Source organism: Carassius carassius, chromosome 46, assembly GCF_963082965.1.
Source record: "Carassius carassius chromosome 46, fCarCar2.1, whole genome shotgun sequence".
NCBI lineage: Eukaryota > Metazoa > Chordata > Actinopteri > Cypriniformes > Cyprinidae > Carassius > Carassius carassius.
Window position 1 is genome coordinate 14,909,401 of NC_081800.1, and position 15,551 is coordinate 14,924,951.

At 39.1% G+C, this 15,551-nt stretch overlaps 1 protein-coding gene across 2 annotated transcripts; it reads left to right on the top strand.

The window, feature by feature from the left end:
• Positions 1–489: 489 nt before the first annotated feature.
• Positions 490–15,551, top strand: LOC132129788 (kelch-like protein 17). 2 transcript variants are annotated; one of them, XM_059541552.1, is made up of 12 exons: positions 490–735; positions 4,984–5,245; positions 6,902–7,023; positions 7,517–7,738; positions 10,090–10,206; positions 10,394–10,607; positions 10,687–10,831; positions 11,715–11,882; positions 12,066–12,154; positions 12,234–12,307; positions 14,447–14,628; positions 14,957–15,551. In XM_059541552.1, exons 2-12 carry the CDS (start codon positions 5,032–5,034, stop codon positions 15,183–15,185), a joined length of 1,776 nt encoding a protein of 591 aa, XP_059397535.1. In that variant the 5' UTR covers positions 490–735; positions 4,984–5,031; the 3' UTR covers positions 15,186–15,551. The 2 variants fall into 2 exon arrangements, with proteins under 2 accessions (XP_059397535.1, XP_059397536.1); XM_059541553.1 differs by lacking the exon at positions 490–735 and adding an exon at positions 2,071–2,089.

The following is a 15,551-nucleotide window of genomic DNA, read 5'->3' on the forward strand; positions in this document are numbered from 1 at the left end:
TTTTTCAATGTTCTCTGAGTCGAGCACTAATATATGATCATGTATGCGAGGTTAAATAGCTAAGAATTTAACATACCTCTTGTTTTTCCCTGCCATGCTGGATAAGAAACTTGCGACGAATTACCCACAATGCATCGCTTTCGGGAGATGAGTTGATCTCTTGTCTAACGTTAGGTTTAAACGCAGAACAAAACACGAAGACTCACAGTCGTTTAACTAAATGTCATTATGTCTGTTTTTGCTAGCTTATGTCTTTCGTAGTATTATTATAAAAAGATTATTTGCCTCTACATGTGGGTGATACAATCAGGGTGGATTGTTTTTTTTTTTTTTTGTATTATTATTATTTTTTCCATAGCAGAATTTTTCCAGCAACTGACAATATAAAAATAGATAAAATAACCCACCAGATACTTGAAATCCACCGATACAGATTTACAGCCACAGAGACTGGTAGACAAGGCACACATACTGACAACGTTGTTAAAACAAAGCCTAGACACATTTTAGGTGGTCGTGACATAATAAACAGATTATTAAAATGTTGATTATTGCCGTTCTGAGCTGAGACACACATCTGTTTTGATGCGATATGTGATGTAGCATGTCAACTAACCACGCACGGCTAAATAAATTACTACACACATCAAAATTAATCATCACACACGGACCAAACTGGAGAGAGCGTTACACAGAGAGAAACGAGTCTCGTCAATCAGACACAAACCACGGCAGGTGAGTTTGGATTCTGATCTCATCCAGACCGAATTGCAACTCAATCAGCTGACAATGTAAAATCAACAATTATTTAATTGTTTATCAGTTAATTGTTTTAACTTTTAACAGTATACAACATGCAAACATACTCGTCGTGTCAAAGCTTCAGTGTTATGAATTTTCTCTATCGCATTGTTGTGCTCTTTGTTCAGACGTCAGTTTGTCATTTGAGTTATGTTGAAAGCTCGCGCATTGACCATTGACTTCTCCATACAATGCTGTAGTGTAGTTTAATAAAGCGTCTGAAATATGTTATGAGGGCTGAATGATGCTTTTTATTTGTCAGCTGTCTGATCTCTGTATGTCTCACTGTATCCTTTTGAACAAAGACAAAATGAGTTAAGTCACAAAGCGATTCCTATTATGTTGATTTTATGTGTTGTTATTGTTTTGTACGTGGACAGCAGACGTTTATTTCCGATACATGCACAATGAGCTTTAGCAATTTCCCGTTAGTGAACGAATCGTTGTTTTTAGTCTTAGTTTTGAATCTTTTCAATGAGTCGGTTCAACACACTCTGGACGATTCGCGTCCCATTTAAATCGTTTCTCGCGTCAGGAACTCGTGAATCTTCTCTCCAGGATGTGTCGGAATGAGCTGATGAGATTTTTTTTTTTTTTTTTGTGAATGAAATGGGTTAAGCATTCAAATTTTGTTTTTAAATTGGAGAAAACATATGTATTAAAAAAACTCTAAAAAAAATAAACTTCAAAAGTAATTAAAAACCATTTGGTTTACTTGGAATATTCAAAGCATGTAATAAGCACCGCGGTGATGTCAAGAAACTTGCGTAAACCTAATTACGTCGTGACCATAGACTGTATAAAAACGGTCGTGACGTAAAATAATTGCTGAATTGTTTTAGAACCGGTTTTTTGAAACGAACTGTAAATGGAACCGATTCGCGGAAATGATTCGGACTTTCCATCACTAGCTAACTGTAGTTAAGGAGGTGTGATTTGAGAATTGTGTTATAGCTTTTTAAGATTAAAGAGGGTGCGTTATCAGATTGCTAGATGACACCTTGTTCAGTTCTGTTTGGATGTGAGCAGTTTCACCAGAGCCACGTTTAAGAGCCAAATCGTTTGAAAAACAAACATCCGGCGCGACCTTAAAATGTGACGTCAGTCTCCAGCACTCATGCGGCTTTCATTTACGTCAACACCACACAAGCTCGCAAAGTGAGGCTTAATGCATTTTTCATATGGACTCTGATGCTCAACTGCTGCACTCTAGGATTCAATAAAAAAAAAAAAAAATCTTCATAAAGCAAATAAACGAAATTAAAGGAAAAGGCGTCCATCAGTTCAGGTAGTGCTGGTTACACTCAGTGTTATTGTGCTGCATGCCTTGTATAGCACAGAGGGGAGATATGCTCTGTCTGTTTGGCACACAGTCTGCTGAGTCAGATTTTACGATACTGGAGATGTTTGTAGGGATTGTCTTTAGCTGTACAGTAAACTCTGGAACAGCTTGTCTAGAATGTAGGAAGAAAAGTGCAATTTATTGTATAATCTGACTGTCACATTTCTGCCAAATACCAGTTACAACAGCTATAGCTGCTGCTGAAAAATTATTATATTATTATTATTATTATTATTATAGTCAGATAATGTTATATTATTTATTTTATCATCAGTTTATTTTTATTTGAGCACGGTTTTATTCTAGTAGCAATGATTTACAATGGGTTACAATAGTTAATGGAGTTAAGTTTTAATTGAGTATCTCTTGATAAACGCAGCATTGCCTGAAATGAATCATCATAATACAACTTTTATTCAGCAGCAGTACTGGAGTGTCTCAGTTTGTTACTGTTTTAAAGGGCCACACAGAGGCATCTGTAGAAGCCCTATCCTGAGTGCCTACCAAACTACAAAAAAACTGTTGTCAACTGTTTCATCTCTTCTGCATGTTTAAATGGTTTACTAGTTACCTCAGGTTTCAGACCGCAATGTTTGCTTTGTATAACTAAAGGATTTATACATTTGAAACCCCACAGCCATTTTGTGGGCAGCCGCACAACTGCTGGCTGTAATACTGAGCCTCTGACTCCATGCACTTTTCATGCTCTTTCACCTGTCGGCTGTTATTTGGAGTAACATGAGTAATGCTTTTAGAGTTGGAGTGGTATTGTAAGGAAAACAGAACCTTATAATCATTCTGTTCATCAAAACATCCCATTGCTGGATGCTTGATTTGATTTAAAACAGTATCTACCTCAACACTATTATCAAAGAGGTGGCATCTTGTAATCCCACCTTTGTCAACTGGATTGACATTTATCACCTACCTTTAAAATGTCTCTCAGCTCCATCCCACTCATTGTGAAGTGTATGACAGATATCAGCACATGTTACCGTGGGTACCTTGGTTTCTATAGTGATGCTTTTGATGGAGAATTGAATGTGTACAGCTGGCTGGCCAACTCATCACGACATGTTCTGGTCCAACCTTTCCATACCTCTGGTCCTTTCAGCTGGAAAACGGTTTCATTTTTATAATCAAGCAGCTGTTTTTTTTTTATTCAGTGAGTGTGCCAGAGTCTTTATGTGCACAAGAGACCAAATTTAAAAATCTTTCAAGTCCTCAGGCCAGTGACAAAAAGCCACTGACTATTGAGGATTAAATCATATAAGCTGTAAAATGAGTGGGAATTTTTGAAGTGATCATTTTCATGATATTTAATGCTTGAGCACTTCAGTCTGGCTCGCCTCTCCCATTGCGATTCTGTACTCATTGTTCATAATGCCTTGAAGCAACCATTATGCTGTATGGAAAGGAAATGTGAACCAAGAAAGCACAAATGAAGATGGATTTACAGCCTGCCAAATAACTCTAAGATTGTTAGAGGAAATGCACAGATGAATTAATAATTAGGTTTTGCTTGAGAGTTCTTAAAAAGCCTTGCGAAATCAGTTTTGATTTCCTGATTTTAACAATTTTTCTATGGAAATTAGTTAAGACAGGAAGGGGGACCTGGCTGTGCTGTGGCTGGACCTCGCAAATGCCTATGGATCCATACCTCATAAATTGGTTGAAGAGGCACTGAACCGGCATCACACCCCGAAGAAGTTCAGAGACCTCATCCTGGACTACTATGCCAACTTCCATCTGAGAGTCTCCTCCGGAACAACAATCTCAGACTGGCACAAGCTTGAGAAGGGGATCATCACTGGCTGTACAATCTCAGTCATCCTTTTTGCACTCGCCATGAACATGCTGGTGAAATCTGCGGAAATGCAGTGTAGGGGGCCCCTCTCTAAGTCTGGAGTTAGACAGCCACCCATCCGAGCCTTCATGGATGACCTGACAGTGACCACAACATCTGTCCCAGGCTGCAGGTGGATCCTGAACGGTCTTCAGGAGCTGATATCCTGGGCTCGCATGAACTTCAAGCTGGTAAAGTCAAGGTCCCTCGTGCTGAAGAAAGGGAAAGTTACTGACAAGTTCCACTTCTCACTTGGCACCACCAAGATGCCATCACTGACAGAGGAACCTGTGAAGAGCCTGGGGAAGGTGTTCAATTGCAGCCTGCGAGATGCATCTTCAACAAAAGCGACCAACCAAGATGAGGATCAGCAGGTTTCTGCACAGGTGGCTGGGACTGCCTCGAAGCCTGAGCAGCATCGCTCTATATGGGCAGAACAACAAGCAGAAGCTTCCCTTGAGCAGCCTGAGCGAGGAGTTCATGGTGACGCGGTCCAGGGAGGTCCTACAGTATCGGGATTCCAGTGATCCAAAGGTTGCCCAGGCTGGGATTGAGGTCAGGACAGGGCGGAAGTGGAGGGCTGCCATGGCAGTGGACGACGCAGAGTCAAGGCTACGGCAAAAAGTGTTGGTGGGCTAAGTGGCACAGGGGAGAGCTGGCCTGGGCAGCAGAAGAACTCCTCGCTACGACAAGGCGGAAGGGAAAGAGAGGAGGTCGCTGATTCTGGAGGAGGTGCGTGCAGGAGTTGAGGAGAAGCGAGCTTGCCAGATGGCTGGGATGCGGCAACAGGGCGCCTGGACAAGATGGGAGCAAACAGCTTTTTAAAGAGCATTTAAATGGAAAAAAATCGGAATAGTGCAGTATTTGTAGAATTTAGATTTCAAATGTGTCAACTTTTAATGCGTTAGTATATAGACAACCTTCAAACTAGGTGTGAAATAAAAGCCACAAAGCTCTATGCTTGATTTCATAGGGTGTTTTTGTCTTTCTTTAGTGTCTTAGAGTGAGGCCTAGGCTCCAGCAGGCCTCGGTGAGCACCGGCATGATGGAGGGGGGTATGCAGCTGCTGAACCGGGATGGCCACAGCATCTCGCACAACTCCAAGCGCCACTACCATGACTCCTTCATATCCATGAACCGCATGCGGCAGCGTGGCCTGCTCTGCGACATTGTGCTCCATGTGGCCAACAAGGAGATTAAGGGACACAAGGTGGTGCTGGCCTCCTGCAGTCCATACTTCCATGCCATGTTTACAAGTAGGTCTATGTTACGATTTAAAACATTTTTAGCATTTAATTTCTGCATATATTTATTACAGATTATTTTTGTGAAATGTTTGGAGCATGTTACCGTATAGATGGTTTTAAAGCTAACACACAAACTAAAAGTCACAAAAAAAATTTTTTTTACTTCACATGGTCTTTAAGGTGTATTGTGTATTGTGTAGACTTCTTTCCGATGTGTACATTTCCTAAGCTTCCTTTTCAAGCCGATGTGTACATTACCTAAGCTTCCTTTCCTTCCTTCCAGTCTTTTATCACCACCTAATGTTTTGTCCACAACCTCTGGACTAATTTGTTCTCACACTTTCTGAGTTTCTGCGCTTCTCTTATAGGGGATATTGGCATTCCCTATAAGAGAAATGCAGAAACTCAGAAAGTATGAGAACAAATTAGTCCATATATCATTTTTTATAATTTTCCAATAGTATGAAGAAAAATAATATCTGAATAGAAATAAGTTGATAGTAATATTGTGGGTTTAAAACGCAAAAGTAGATTACTCCTTTCATAAAATAACATTACATAAGCTTTGTTAACTACACAGTCAATGGGAAATATGAAAAAGAATTGCAGAATAAGAAGTTAGAAAATACAAATTAATCGATGTAGTGATTTATTTAGTGTGGAATGTTAATTTAACCTCAGTGTTATCATAAGTCTCAAACAGTGTTATTTTAGTATTACTTATATACTATTATAGTCATAGTGTTTATTAATAATTAGTAGCCATGGCAACAGTGTTATCATAAGTCTCAAACGGTGTTATTTTAGTATTACTTATATACTATTATAGTCATAGTGTTTATTAATAATTAGTAGCCATGGCAACATTTTTTTCATCTAATGTCAAAAATGAAAAAAGTGGATTCCATTGCAAGAAACAAAAATGTATTGTAAGACAGGGCTACATGTTAAAAAACAATAAAGGCTTTTTATATTTTTCCTGCTATGTGAGTGCCTGGATGTGGATTATTTTTGTTTCTTGCAATGGAATCCATTTTTCATTTTTGACATTTTGTTCCTCTCTGGAGCACCCATAGTCTTGCTCATGAGTGCTTGATGCGCCCCTGGTCAAGACTTTTTTTCTTTGATTTATTTTTAATCTAATATTTTGTTTCAGCTTTATTTAATTAACAAGACTGATTTTTAAAAATAGGTTAAGTTAGCAATAACAACACTGTCTCAAGGTTTGTTCATTCATACGGCGATTTCCGGTGTCATGAACATCATTGAACATGGGCAACACATCAAATCAAGCAAAGTTTATGCAAATTCATGCAAATTATAAAATGTGGCGAAAACCAATTGTTACACGTTACAGACAGTTTGATAGCAGTCGAGTAGGTTAATCTGCTAGCATTCAACAGCACAAAGACTCAGTACTCTGATCAGATGTTCATCCCATTTGCTATCAGATTTTCAAAAGCTATTGCCAGTTGAGCAGTACCAATAACTTTAAGTCATCCAGCAATAGGAACGCCTCCTTCAACAAACAATACAGCTACTCCGCGACCTCCAGAGGCCGCTGTACTGTATGTGTGAACGGGCCATTTTGGTATCATCTAAATCTACCAGAGTTCTGCATAGGCCTTGGTTTAAGAAAAACTGCTGTGTGTTGTGACTGTGCAGATGAGATGTCAGAGAGCCGTCAGACCCATGTGACCCTGCATGACATTGACCCTCAGGCTCTGGAGCAGCTGGTCCAGTACGCCTACACTGCCGAAATTGTAGTAGGAGAAGGAAATGTGCAGGTATGTCACCTTTAGTATCTTTTGAAGTGCATTATATAATTCCTTAGTGTGAGGTCATCTTGTTTGCTTTGTGAGGTACTAAGCAAGACAGGATGTTCAAGATGGTTTAGCTTAGAATTTGCATCTTTGCAAATGAAGAGCTTCTGATACTTGTGTGGTTTCAAAAGAGCAAATGCGTGTGCCGCAGCTTGTTTAGACTAAAGGTGAAGTCATGTTTGCAAAATTTTTGCAACGTTTTCATTATGCAAAAAAGTCCATTGTTGTCAGTAGTGTAATGATGTAAAAACTCACATTCGAATCAAGCAGCTTTCTGTTGGTTAATGCAGCGAATTCACATGCCCAAGTTAAATCTGCGAAATCTGCATGAGGAATGTTTTTGCATTCATGCAAAACTCCTGATTGTGCGGGTTATTATTGAAATGATTGATCTTTGATCACGAAAAAAAAGTTTTCATCCGTTTCACCCACTGTAACTTGTCTATACCTCATGCAGACCCTGTTACCAGCAGCTAGTCTCCTGCAGCTCAACGGAGTGAGAGATGCCTGCTGCAAATTCCTTCTCAGCCAGCTGGACCCCTCAAACTGCCTGGGCATCCGTGGCTTTGCAGACACTCACTCCTGCAGCGACCTTCTCAAGTCAGCCCATAAGTATGTCCTGCAACACTTTGTAGAGGTATCGAAGACTGAGGAGTTCATGCTACTACCACTCAAACAGGTGAGCCAGCTGCTTTGGGACAGTAAGGTAGTTAAATGTACAGTTCTACCAAAAATTTAAAATCTGTCATCACAGTGTTTTTATATCGCATTTTTATTATAGATTAAAATTATTTATATATATATTTTATTATATATATTAGAATATATTTTTACTTGGCTTTAATTTATTTTTATTTTAGTTTTAGTATTTTAGTACTTTTAAGTGCTTGAAATTATTTATTTTAGTCAAATGTTTAAGTTGTTTAGGTTTTACCTTTTATATATCATATGTATAATAAGATTATAAAGAATATATACTATTATGATTTATATTTAAAAAAAATTTCAGCTTTATTTTAATTACTGAAATTTAGTTAAAAACAAGACTGACTGACCCTACAATTTGTTTTATTATATCCTAAACACTCTTTTTCATATAATGATAGGACTGGGGCTGTTAAGCTCCAAAACACACACATACACACACACACACACACACACACACCATAAAAGTACATATACATTATTTGCTATGTATGAGGAACAGACTGAAACGTCCAAGGTCATAAGAAAATTCAAACTTAATTACGGACGAAGAAACTTTGATCCTAGAGGGTATTCAAGAATAGATTTATTCAGGATGTATAAAAAGAGGGGTGTAAAGTGTACCCGTTAAATTATGCATGGAGAGCTGAGCCCTAACAATCTTTGGAGGAATAATAGTTTTGGCTATGGATGTCTAATTATTTATGTCACTGACATCACTTCTTTTTCTGTTTTTACTGTATTTTGATCCAATAAATCCAGCATAAAGTTTTCAAAAACATAAAAATCCTTGAACAGTAGTGTACATATTTTATATATAATTACATATCCCAAAATTATAATTATTACAATAGCATAATGAGATATTTGCATTTTATATATTGCTCAGAAGAAAATGTATTCAGTCAGCAGACACAGGAACATTTGAATGGCTGTGGAAACAGAGAGATGTTTTTGGCCCCAGATAAGATAGTTAAAGCATCTATCAGCAGGAGCTAACTGGACAGTGCTAATCAGCCAAACCTTGTCCTCTTCTTCGACTCGCAAAACCTAAAATGTCAGAACGCATTGCCCCACAATGATGACACTGATATAAGTGCTGTCTGCATCAGCACCTTCAATACAGTGTCAATCATCCACTCAAATATGCGGTGAAAGCACCACGTCAGTGAGAAGCTAAGACAGCCAATCAGCAGAAAGCAGCTCCTGCTTCATATGACACTATGACACTTCATCAGTCCTAATCCGCTGTCTTCACAGAAGAGCGTTCTTTTGAATAATCGGAGTGCTGCTGGTCTTAGTATCTCTGTGGTTTGAGAGGCTGTGATTCCGTGAAATCTCCCTGCTGTTTAGACATTGATTGGAGAGAACCAAGAGGTGCAAGAGGTGGCTGATGACATAGAACTGTGTTCTCTCTCTCTCTCTATGATGCTTTCTCACTCTTAACAGCTGTTGCAAGCTGTATCCATGTTAACTGTGCCCTCTGCCCCAAATACACAAACAGTCTGTGACAGGAACACTACAGAGGCTGTTGTGGTGCTTCTGTGTGTATAGATTAGATGATAGTGTAATGGTAAGCTAAAGTCTTATCTCACAACACAAAGAAAAGAAGGCTAATGTGTTCAGTTATTGCTTCACTAATAGCAGCAAATGGAATTGCAAAAATAGGGATAACCGTTTTCCAAACACTCCTATCAGCCCACCCCCTCCCACCTCCTCATCTGCCATTGTTCAATCTAAACACTCACTCAGCACTATTGGTTGACCCGAAATTTGACATGTTAATGTGAAGTAAACACAAGAAAAACAAAGCAATGTTTTGAAAATAAATCTAACTATACCTAGGCTGTTTTTTCCCCCACATTTTCTGCATACTGTGTGTGTGTATATGTATGTGTGTGTATATATATATATATATATATATATATATATATATATATATATATATATACACACACATTTACATTACATTTACTTTTATTCGTTTAGCAGACGCTTTTATCCAAAGCGACTTACAAATGAGGACAGTGGAAGCAATCAAAAACAAAAAAAGAGCAATGAAATTTAAGTCCTATAACAAGTCTCAGTTAGCTTAACACAGTACTCGTAGCAAGGGCTTTTAAATAATATAATAAATAAAAAGAAAGAAAACAGATAGAAAAAGAATAGAGCAAGCTAGTGTTAGAGGTCTTTATATATATGTATATATTAAAACAGCAATTTGTCTTTTAGTTATGTAAACACTTTAGTCCAACTGAAACCTTGCTGGTCAGACATCCTTTAGTTTTAAGACCAGTTATGAACCCTTTCATGTTTTTTCTACAGGTGCTGGATCTGATCTCTAGTGATAACTTGAATGTCCCATCAGAGGAGGAGGTGTACAGGGCTGTGCTGAGCTGGGTTAAGCATGACATTGATGGACGGAGACAGAACGTGCCCCGGGTGGGTCTGATTCCTCCTGTCAAACTGCGCTTTTAGCAACATCACAGTAAATCACAGGATTAATGCTTATTAAGGATTATGTCTCTGCAGATCGATACTTGTTTCTCTATTCCCTCCTTTTGTATTCTTCTCTAATCCTTTTTACACACACGTCTAATCCACTCACTCTTTCCATCCATGTCTTCAGCTGATGAAGTGTGTGCGTCTGCCCCTGCTGACACGAGACTTCCTGATGAGTAATGTGGATACGGAGCTGCTGGTGCGTCACCACTCCGAGTGCAAAGACCTGCTGATCGAGGCACTGAAGTATCACTTGATGCCCGAGCAGAGGGGTGTTCTCAGTAACAGCCGCACCCGACCGCGCCGCTGCGAGGGAGCCAGTCCGGTGCTCTTTGCTGTCGGTCTGTAAGAGCACGTAAAACACACATGCATATATGTCGGTATGTTGTTGGGTTGATTTAAATGCTAAATGTCTTTCAGGTGGAGGCAGTCTTTTTGCCATTCATGGAGACTGTGAGGCCTATGACACAAGGACAGACCGCTGGCACATGGTTGCATCCATGTCAACACGGCGGGCACGAGTCGGAGTGGCTGCTATTGGAAACAAGCTCTATGCTGTGGGAGGGTATGTTTGTCAGAGCAAACTTAAAACTGAATCTGACACCGTTTTCTTCATGTTATAGCGGCAAAATAAAAAGTGAAAAAAAAAACCCCAAAAGTGACGTGACATTCAGCCAAGTATGGTGACCCATACTCAGAATTTGTGCTCCGCATTTAACCCATCCAAAGTGCACACACACAGCAGTGAACACACACACACTGTGAACACACACCCGGAGCAGTGGGCAGTCATGGCGCCCGGGGAGCAGTTGAGGGTTAGGAGTCAAACTATCTAACCACTAGGCCACAACTCCCCCAAAATAAGACACTTGTGTTGCGGACCTTTTGAGTTTTGACGCATTAACCTGAGTGCCTAACCTGGTCAAACTTGAGATCTATGACAAAAAGTAATAATTTGAAAATCTGAATTATGAAAAAAATCTAAATGTCTAAATTGAGAGAAAAGTATAATTATGACAGTCATTATGATAGGAATCAACTGTCATAATGATAACTTTCTAATAATTTTTTATTTTGACTTAATATCTCATAATTACTTTATTTCATAAACTTGATACAATATCTTAAAAATATGGCACCTATAATGCAAGATGCTGAATAAACAGCGAAATGCGACACAGCAACCAAAGACGCACATAAAGATTTGATTTTATTACAAAAGGAACAGAATGTTCAGAAAGCCATGTTAATTTCTTTAAATGACCTTGTTGAAGCAATCAGGAAGTTACCCCAGGTTACTTAGGAAATGTGTCAGGTGTTGACTAATGAATTTCTGTGAAGGATGATGGTCTTGTCTTTACTTGCATGATAAAGATGCAATATATACAACATCATATGTGAAAGATCTATTGTTTAGCTTTGTCTCTCCTTTGCTTTTCCCAAACCAGGTATGACGGCACATCTGATTTGTCTACTGTAGAGTCGTATGACCCAGTAACTAATGCGTGGCAACCTGAGGTGTCTATGGGAACTAGGAGGAGCTGTTTAGGTGTGGCGGTCCTGCATGGGCTGCTGTATGCAGCAGGAGGATACGATGGTGCTTCTTGTCTCAACAGGTACACCATTCTAGACAAATGTGAAAAGACAAAAAAAAAATAGTTATTTAAAAAAGCATTAAATTTTAATATTAAATTTATGTGAAATTATTATTAAATGATAAATGGTATTAACATTTTTTGATTATGTGAAAAATAAAAAAAGTTTTTTACGTTTCTCTCTCTCTTTGATTTTGTCTACAGTGCAGAGAGGTATGACCCTCTGACCAGTACCTGGACCTCCATCGCTGCCATGAGCACCAGAAGGAGATACGTTAGAGTGGCCACATTAGGTAAAAATATATTGCTAATGTACTATTAAATGTAAAGGATTGTCATCAGAACAGCTGCAATTCTAATTTCTTCTATTAGATGGCAGTTTGTACGCAGTCGGTGGGTATGACAGCTCCTCACACTTAGCCACAGTAGAGAAGTACGACCCTCAGGTAGGTGACATGTGTCTCTCTGACATGTTCAAAACATCTCATGTCAAGTCAAGCTGAGCTTTATTGTTATTCCTCATTCATGTGTGGACATACAGTACAGTGGAACAAAATGTTGTGTCTCGCAGGAACACGGTGCTACATAAATAAACATAAATATAAACATACAACACTAGACGTAAGAACAATTTTCAAATCTGTACATAACTAACTTACTGAAAGCGGTAATCTAACTAGACATATACTACAAATAGTTGACTATACATATACATAACCTAATACAGATTATACGAGTACTTTACATAATAACTGTGTATAACATTGAGCAAAAGAGGTATATAAGGGTTAAGAAGCTAATAGTGCAATAGGATTTGTGGTGGATTCACAAGTAAACATTTGTAAGTCCTTATTAAGTTCTTGTAACATGGACTGTTTATAAGAAAGTGTCTGGTGCATTTAAAAGGAAAAGAGTGCATTTCTACAGGTGGTTTATTCAGCCCACTCACCTGTGTGTAGCACACTCAGAATTGCACAATGTAATTCTTGTAACATGGAGTGTTTATAAGAAAGTGTCTGGTGCATTTATAGAGAAAAGAGTGTGTTTCAGGAGGCAGGGTTGTGGATGAGGTTTTAAAGGAGGGTGAGGTTATTGGAATTGAGGGCTCTCAAAGCCTGGGGTAAAAGGTGTTGAGCAATCTTGCTGAGTGGACTCTGATGCTCCGGTACCGTCTTCCTGATGACAAGAACTGGAAATGATAATGGGAGGAATGGGTGAGATATTGGTGGCTTTACTTGAGCATCACGCAAGGAAGATGTCCAGAATGGAGGGGAGAGGGGTACTGATGATCTTTGCAGCAGTGTTCAATGTCCAAAGGGTCTTGCGGTCAGTAGTCTTGCGAAGCCTAAAGGGTCACGGAAATGTTGCCACAATAACAGGCCGGTGTGTAATACTCTCGGACGTATTTTAAAGATTATATGCCGAGAACTTTAAAGAAATATTTCACATACTTTTGAAACTCCAGTGTTTAGTTGATTCTGATATAGTTGCAGACTTGCCAACCTGTACGCATCTTGCGTAGAGGCTTTGTCGCCCTAAACTACACAAAAATCTAGTGACGCCTTTGTCCACGTGCAGTATTCAAAAAAGCAACAGAAAAAGATGAAGAGGTCAACCAATCAGATTTTTTTCGCATTTAAATAAATTCTAATTTTATTCCTCTCCTAGCAGCCTATAGTTTATAGTTTCAGTTCAAAGTGGCCTGCGCTCGCCCCGTCAGATGTTCTGACAGAAAGGCTGCATGTGAGGCTGACAGAGACACGCTGTTTAATGTGTTGGAGATGTGCTGTTTTCCTGTTTTCACAGCCATATTCTCCATCTGTAAATGTAAAAAAAGCAGTGGAAATACTTCCATTTTGCTGTCAGAAGTGCATGAGCTTTTGCTTTGCGATTCTCCGCTAAACTCCAGACTTCATTTAGAACAAGCGCGCCAAACAGACTGAGTGCAATGAAATAGGTGCACAATAACTCAGACTAAAATATACATTTTGCTGAAATATTTGTAGTTGGACAATAAATGTGACATGTAGAATTCCAACCTATAAGTAAGTGCATGTGTATGATAGCACTGAATGAAGTGTAATGGGGTAATCAAAATAGGCTTTTAACTCAATTAGTTTGTGCTTTTTATTATTTTCATTTTTAGTTTACCTAACTTTAACTTTTGCTCACATTATTATTTTTGTTTTTAAATTGCAATTTTACAATGTACTGTGATTTTAACCCTTTTTTGCACATAATAATTTTGCACTACATGCTTACATTCACTTTATTTGTTTAATCAAAACACAAAATACAGAGATATATAGGCAACTGTACACCGCAAAGCAGGCAAAAAATACAGAGATATGAATGTTTGCTCCGCCCTATACAGAAGACTAAGGGAGCTTTTTTTTTTCTTAATAGCCAAAGAAAAAACTAAATAACAAAAATTAACTACACAGTTACTGTAAACTGTTTACCCCATACATAAGCGGTCAGCAGCACTGCAGGTCTCGTACCAGACAGTGTGATAAAGCTCCAGAGAGTGTTTTGTTTTTTCTCCATGGTTAAAATAATGACTACGGTTGTTATTTTATTTTTAGAGTAATGCCTGGACTGCCATTGCCAACATGTTGAGCAGGAGGAGCAGCGCAGGAGTGGCTGTATTGGAGGGCATGCTTTATGTCGCGGGGGGCAATGATGGTACCAGCTGCCTAAATTCAGTGGAACGATATAATCCGAAAACCAACACCTGGGAGGGAGTGGCCCCCATGAACGTCCGCAGGTTTGAAAGTGACCTTTAAGCATTTGTTAAACCCAAAATGTACTCGTCCACATGCACTTACAAACCTGTAAGACTTTCTCTCTTCTGAACACAGAACAACATATTTTGGGAAGTGTTTTTTTGTCCATACACTGAAAGTGGGCTTGTTTTGGACCCCGGTGACATTCATTGTATGATCAAAAACAGCTGAAACATCATTCAAAATGTTTTCTTGTGTGTTTCACAAGTTTGGAATAAAGAAATACTTATAATTTTTTGGTGAACTACCCCTTTAAGTGCAAAAAAAAAACCCCAGTCAGTTCCTAATGTGCCTTCTTTTGGTCTTCAGGAGCACCCATGACCTGGTCGCCATGGATGGCTGGCTATATGCGGTTGGAGGCAATGATGGCAGCTCTAGTCTCAACTCCATAGAAAAGTACAACCCACGTAGCAATAAATGGGTGGCGGCGTCGTGCATGTTCACGCGTCGTAGCAGCGTGGGAGTCGCTGTCCTAGAGCTCCTCAACTTTCCTCCTCCATCCTCTCCTACTCTTTCCGTCTCCTCCACCAGTCTTTGACAAAGGGTAAAGACCCAGCTTAGCTCCAGCAGCCAGCCCTGTGTAGCCAAGAGGCGCAACTGCTCAGTTTGAGCATCAGACGAGAAGTGTTTCGTGGGGCACAGTGCCCTCCCTCTGCCTGGAGGAACACTGCAGCATTTTGCAAATAATGTGGGTAAAAAGGACGAAAAGAAGAAACACACATTCACACACACACTCCAGGCCTCCACAACTCTCATCCTATAAACCCCAGTGCTTGAAAATGCTAAATAATGTTGCTCTGCCATTTTGCAGTCACTTTGTGTATGATGTATATCTAAATGTATATTTAATTTGTTTACGATTCTTTTTTTGAAATATTAAAGTATAATATATTAAACCGAAAAT

Bases quoted from the DNA above. Each gene is read 5' to 3' on its own strand.
- LOC132129788 (XM_059541552.1), top strand. From the start codon at position 5,032: ATGATGGAGGGGGGTATGCAGCTGCTGAACCGGGATGGCCACAGCATC. The intron at 10,608-10,686 runs GTCTGTAAGAGC...AATGTCTTTCAG, and splicing joins TCCGGTGCTCTTTGCTGTCG to GTGGAGGCAGTCTTTTTGCC. The intron at 12,155-12,233 runs GTAAAAATATAT...TTCTTCTATTAG, and splicing joins CGTTAGAGTGGCCACATTAG to ATGGCAGTTTGTACGCAGTC.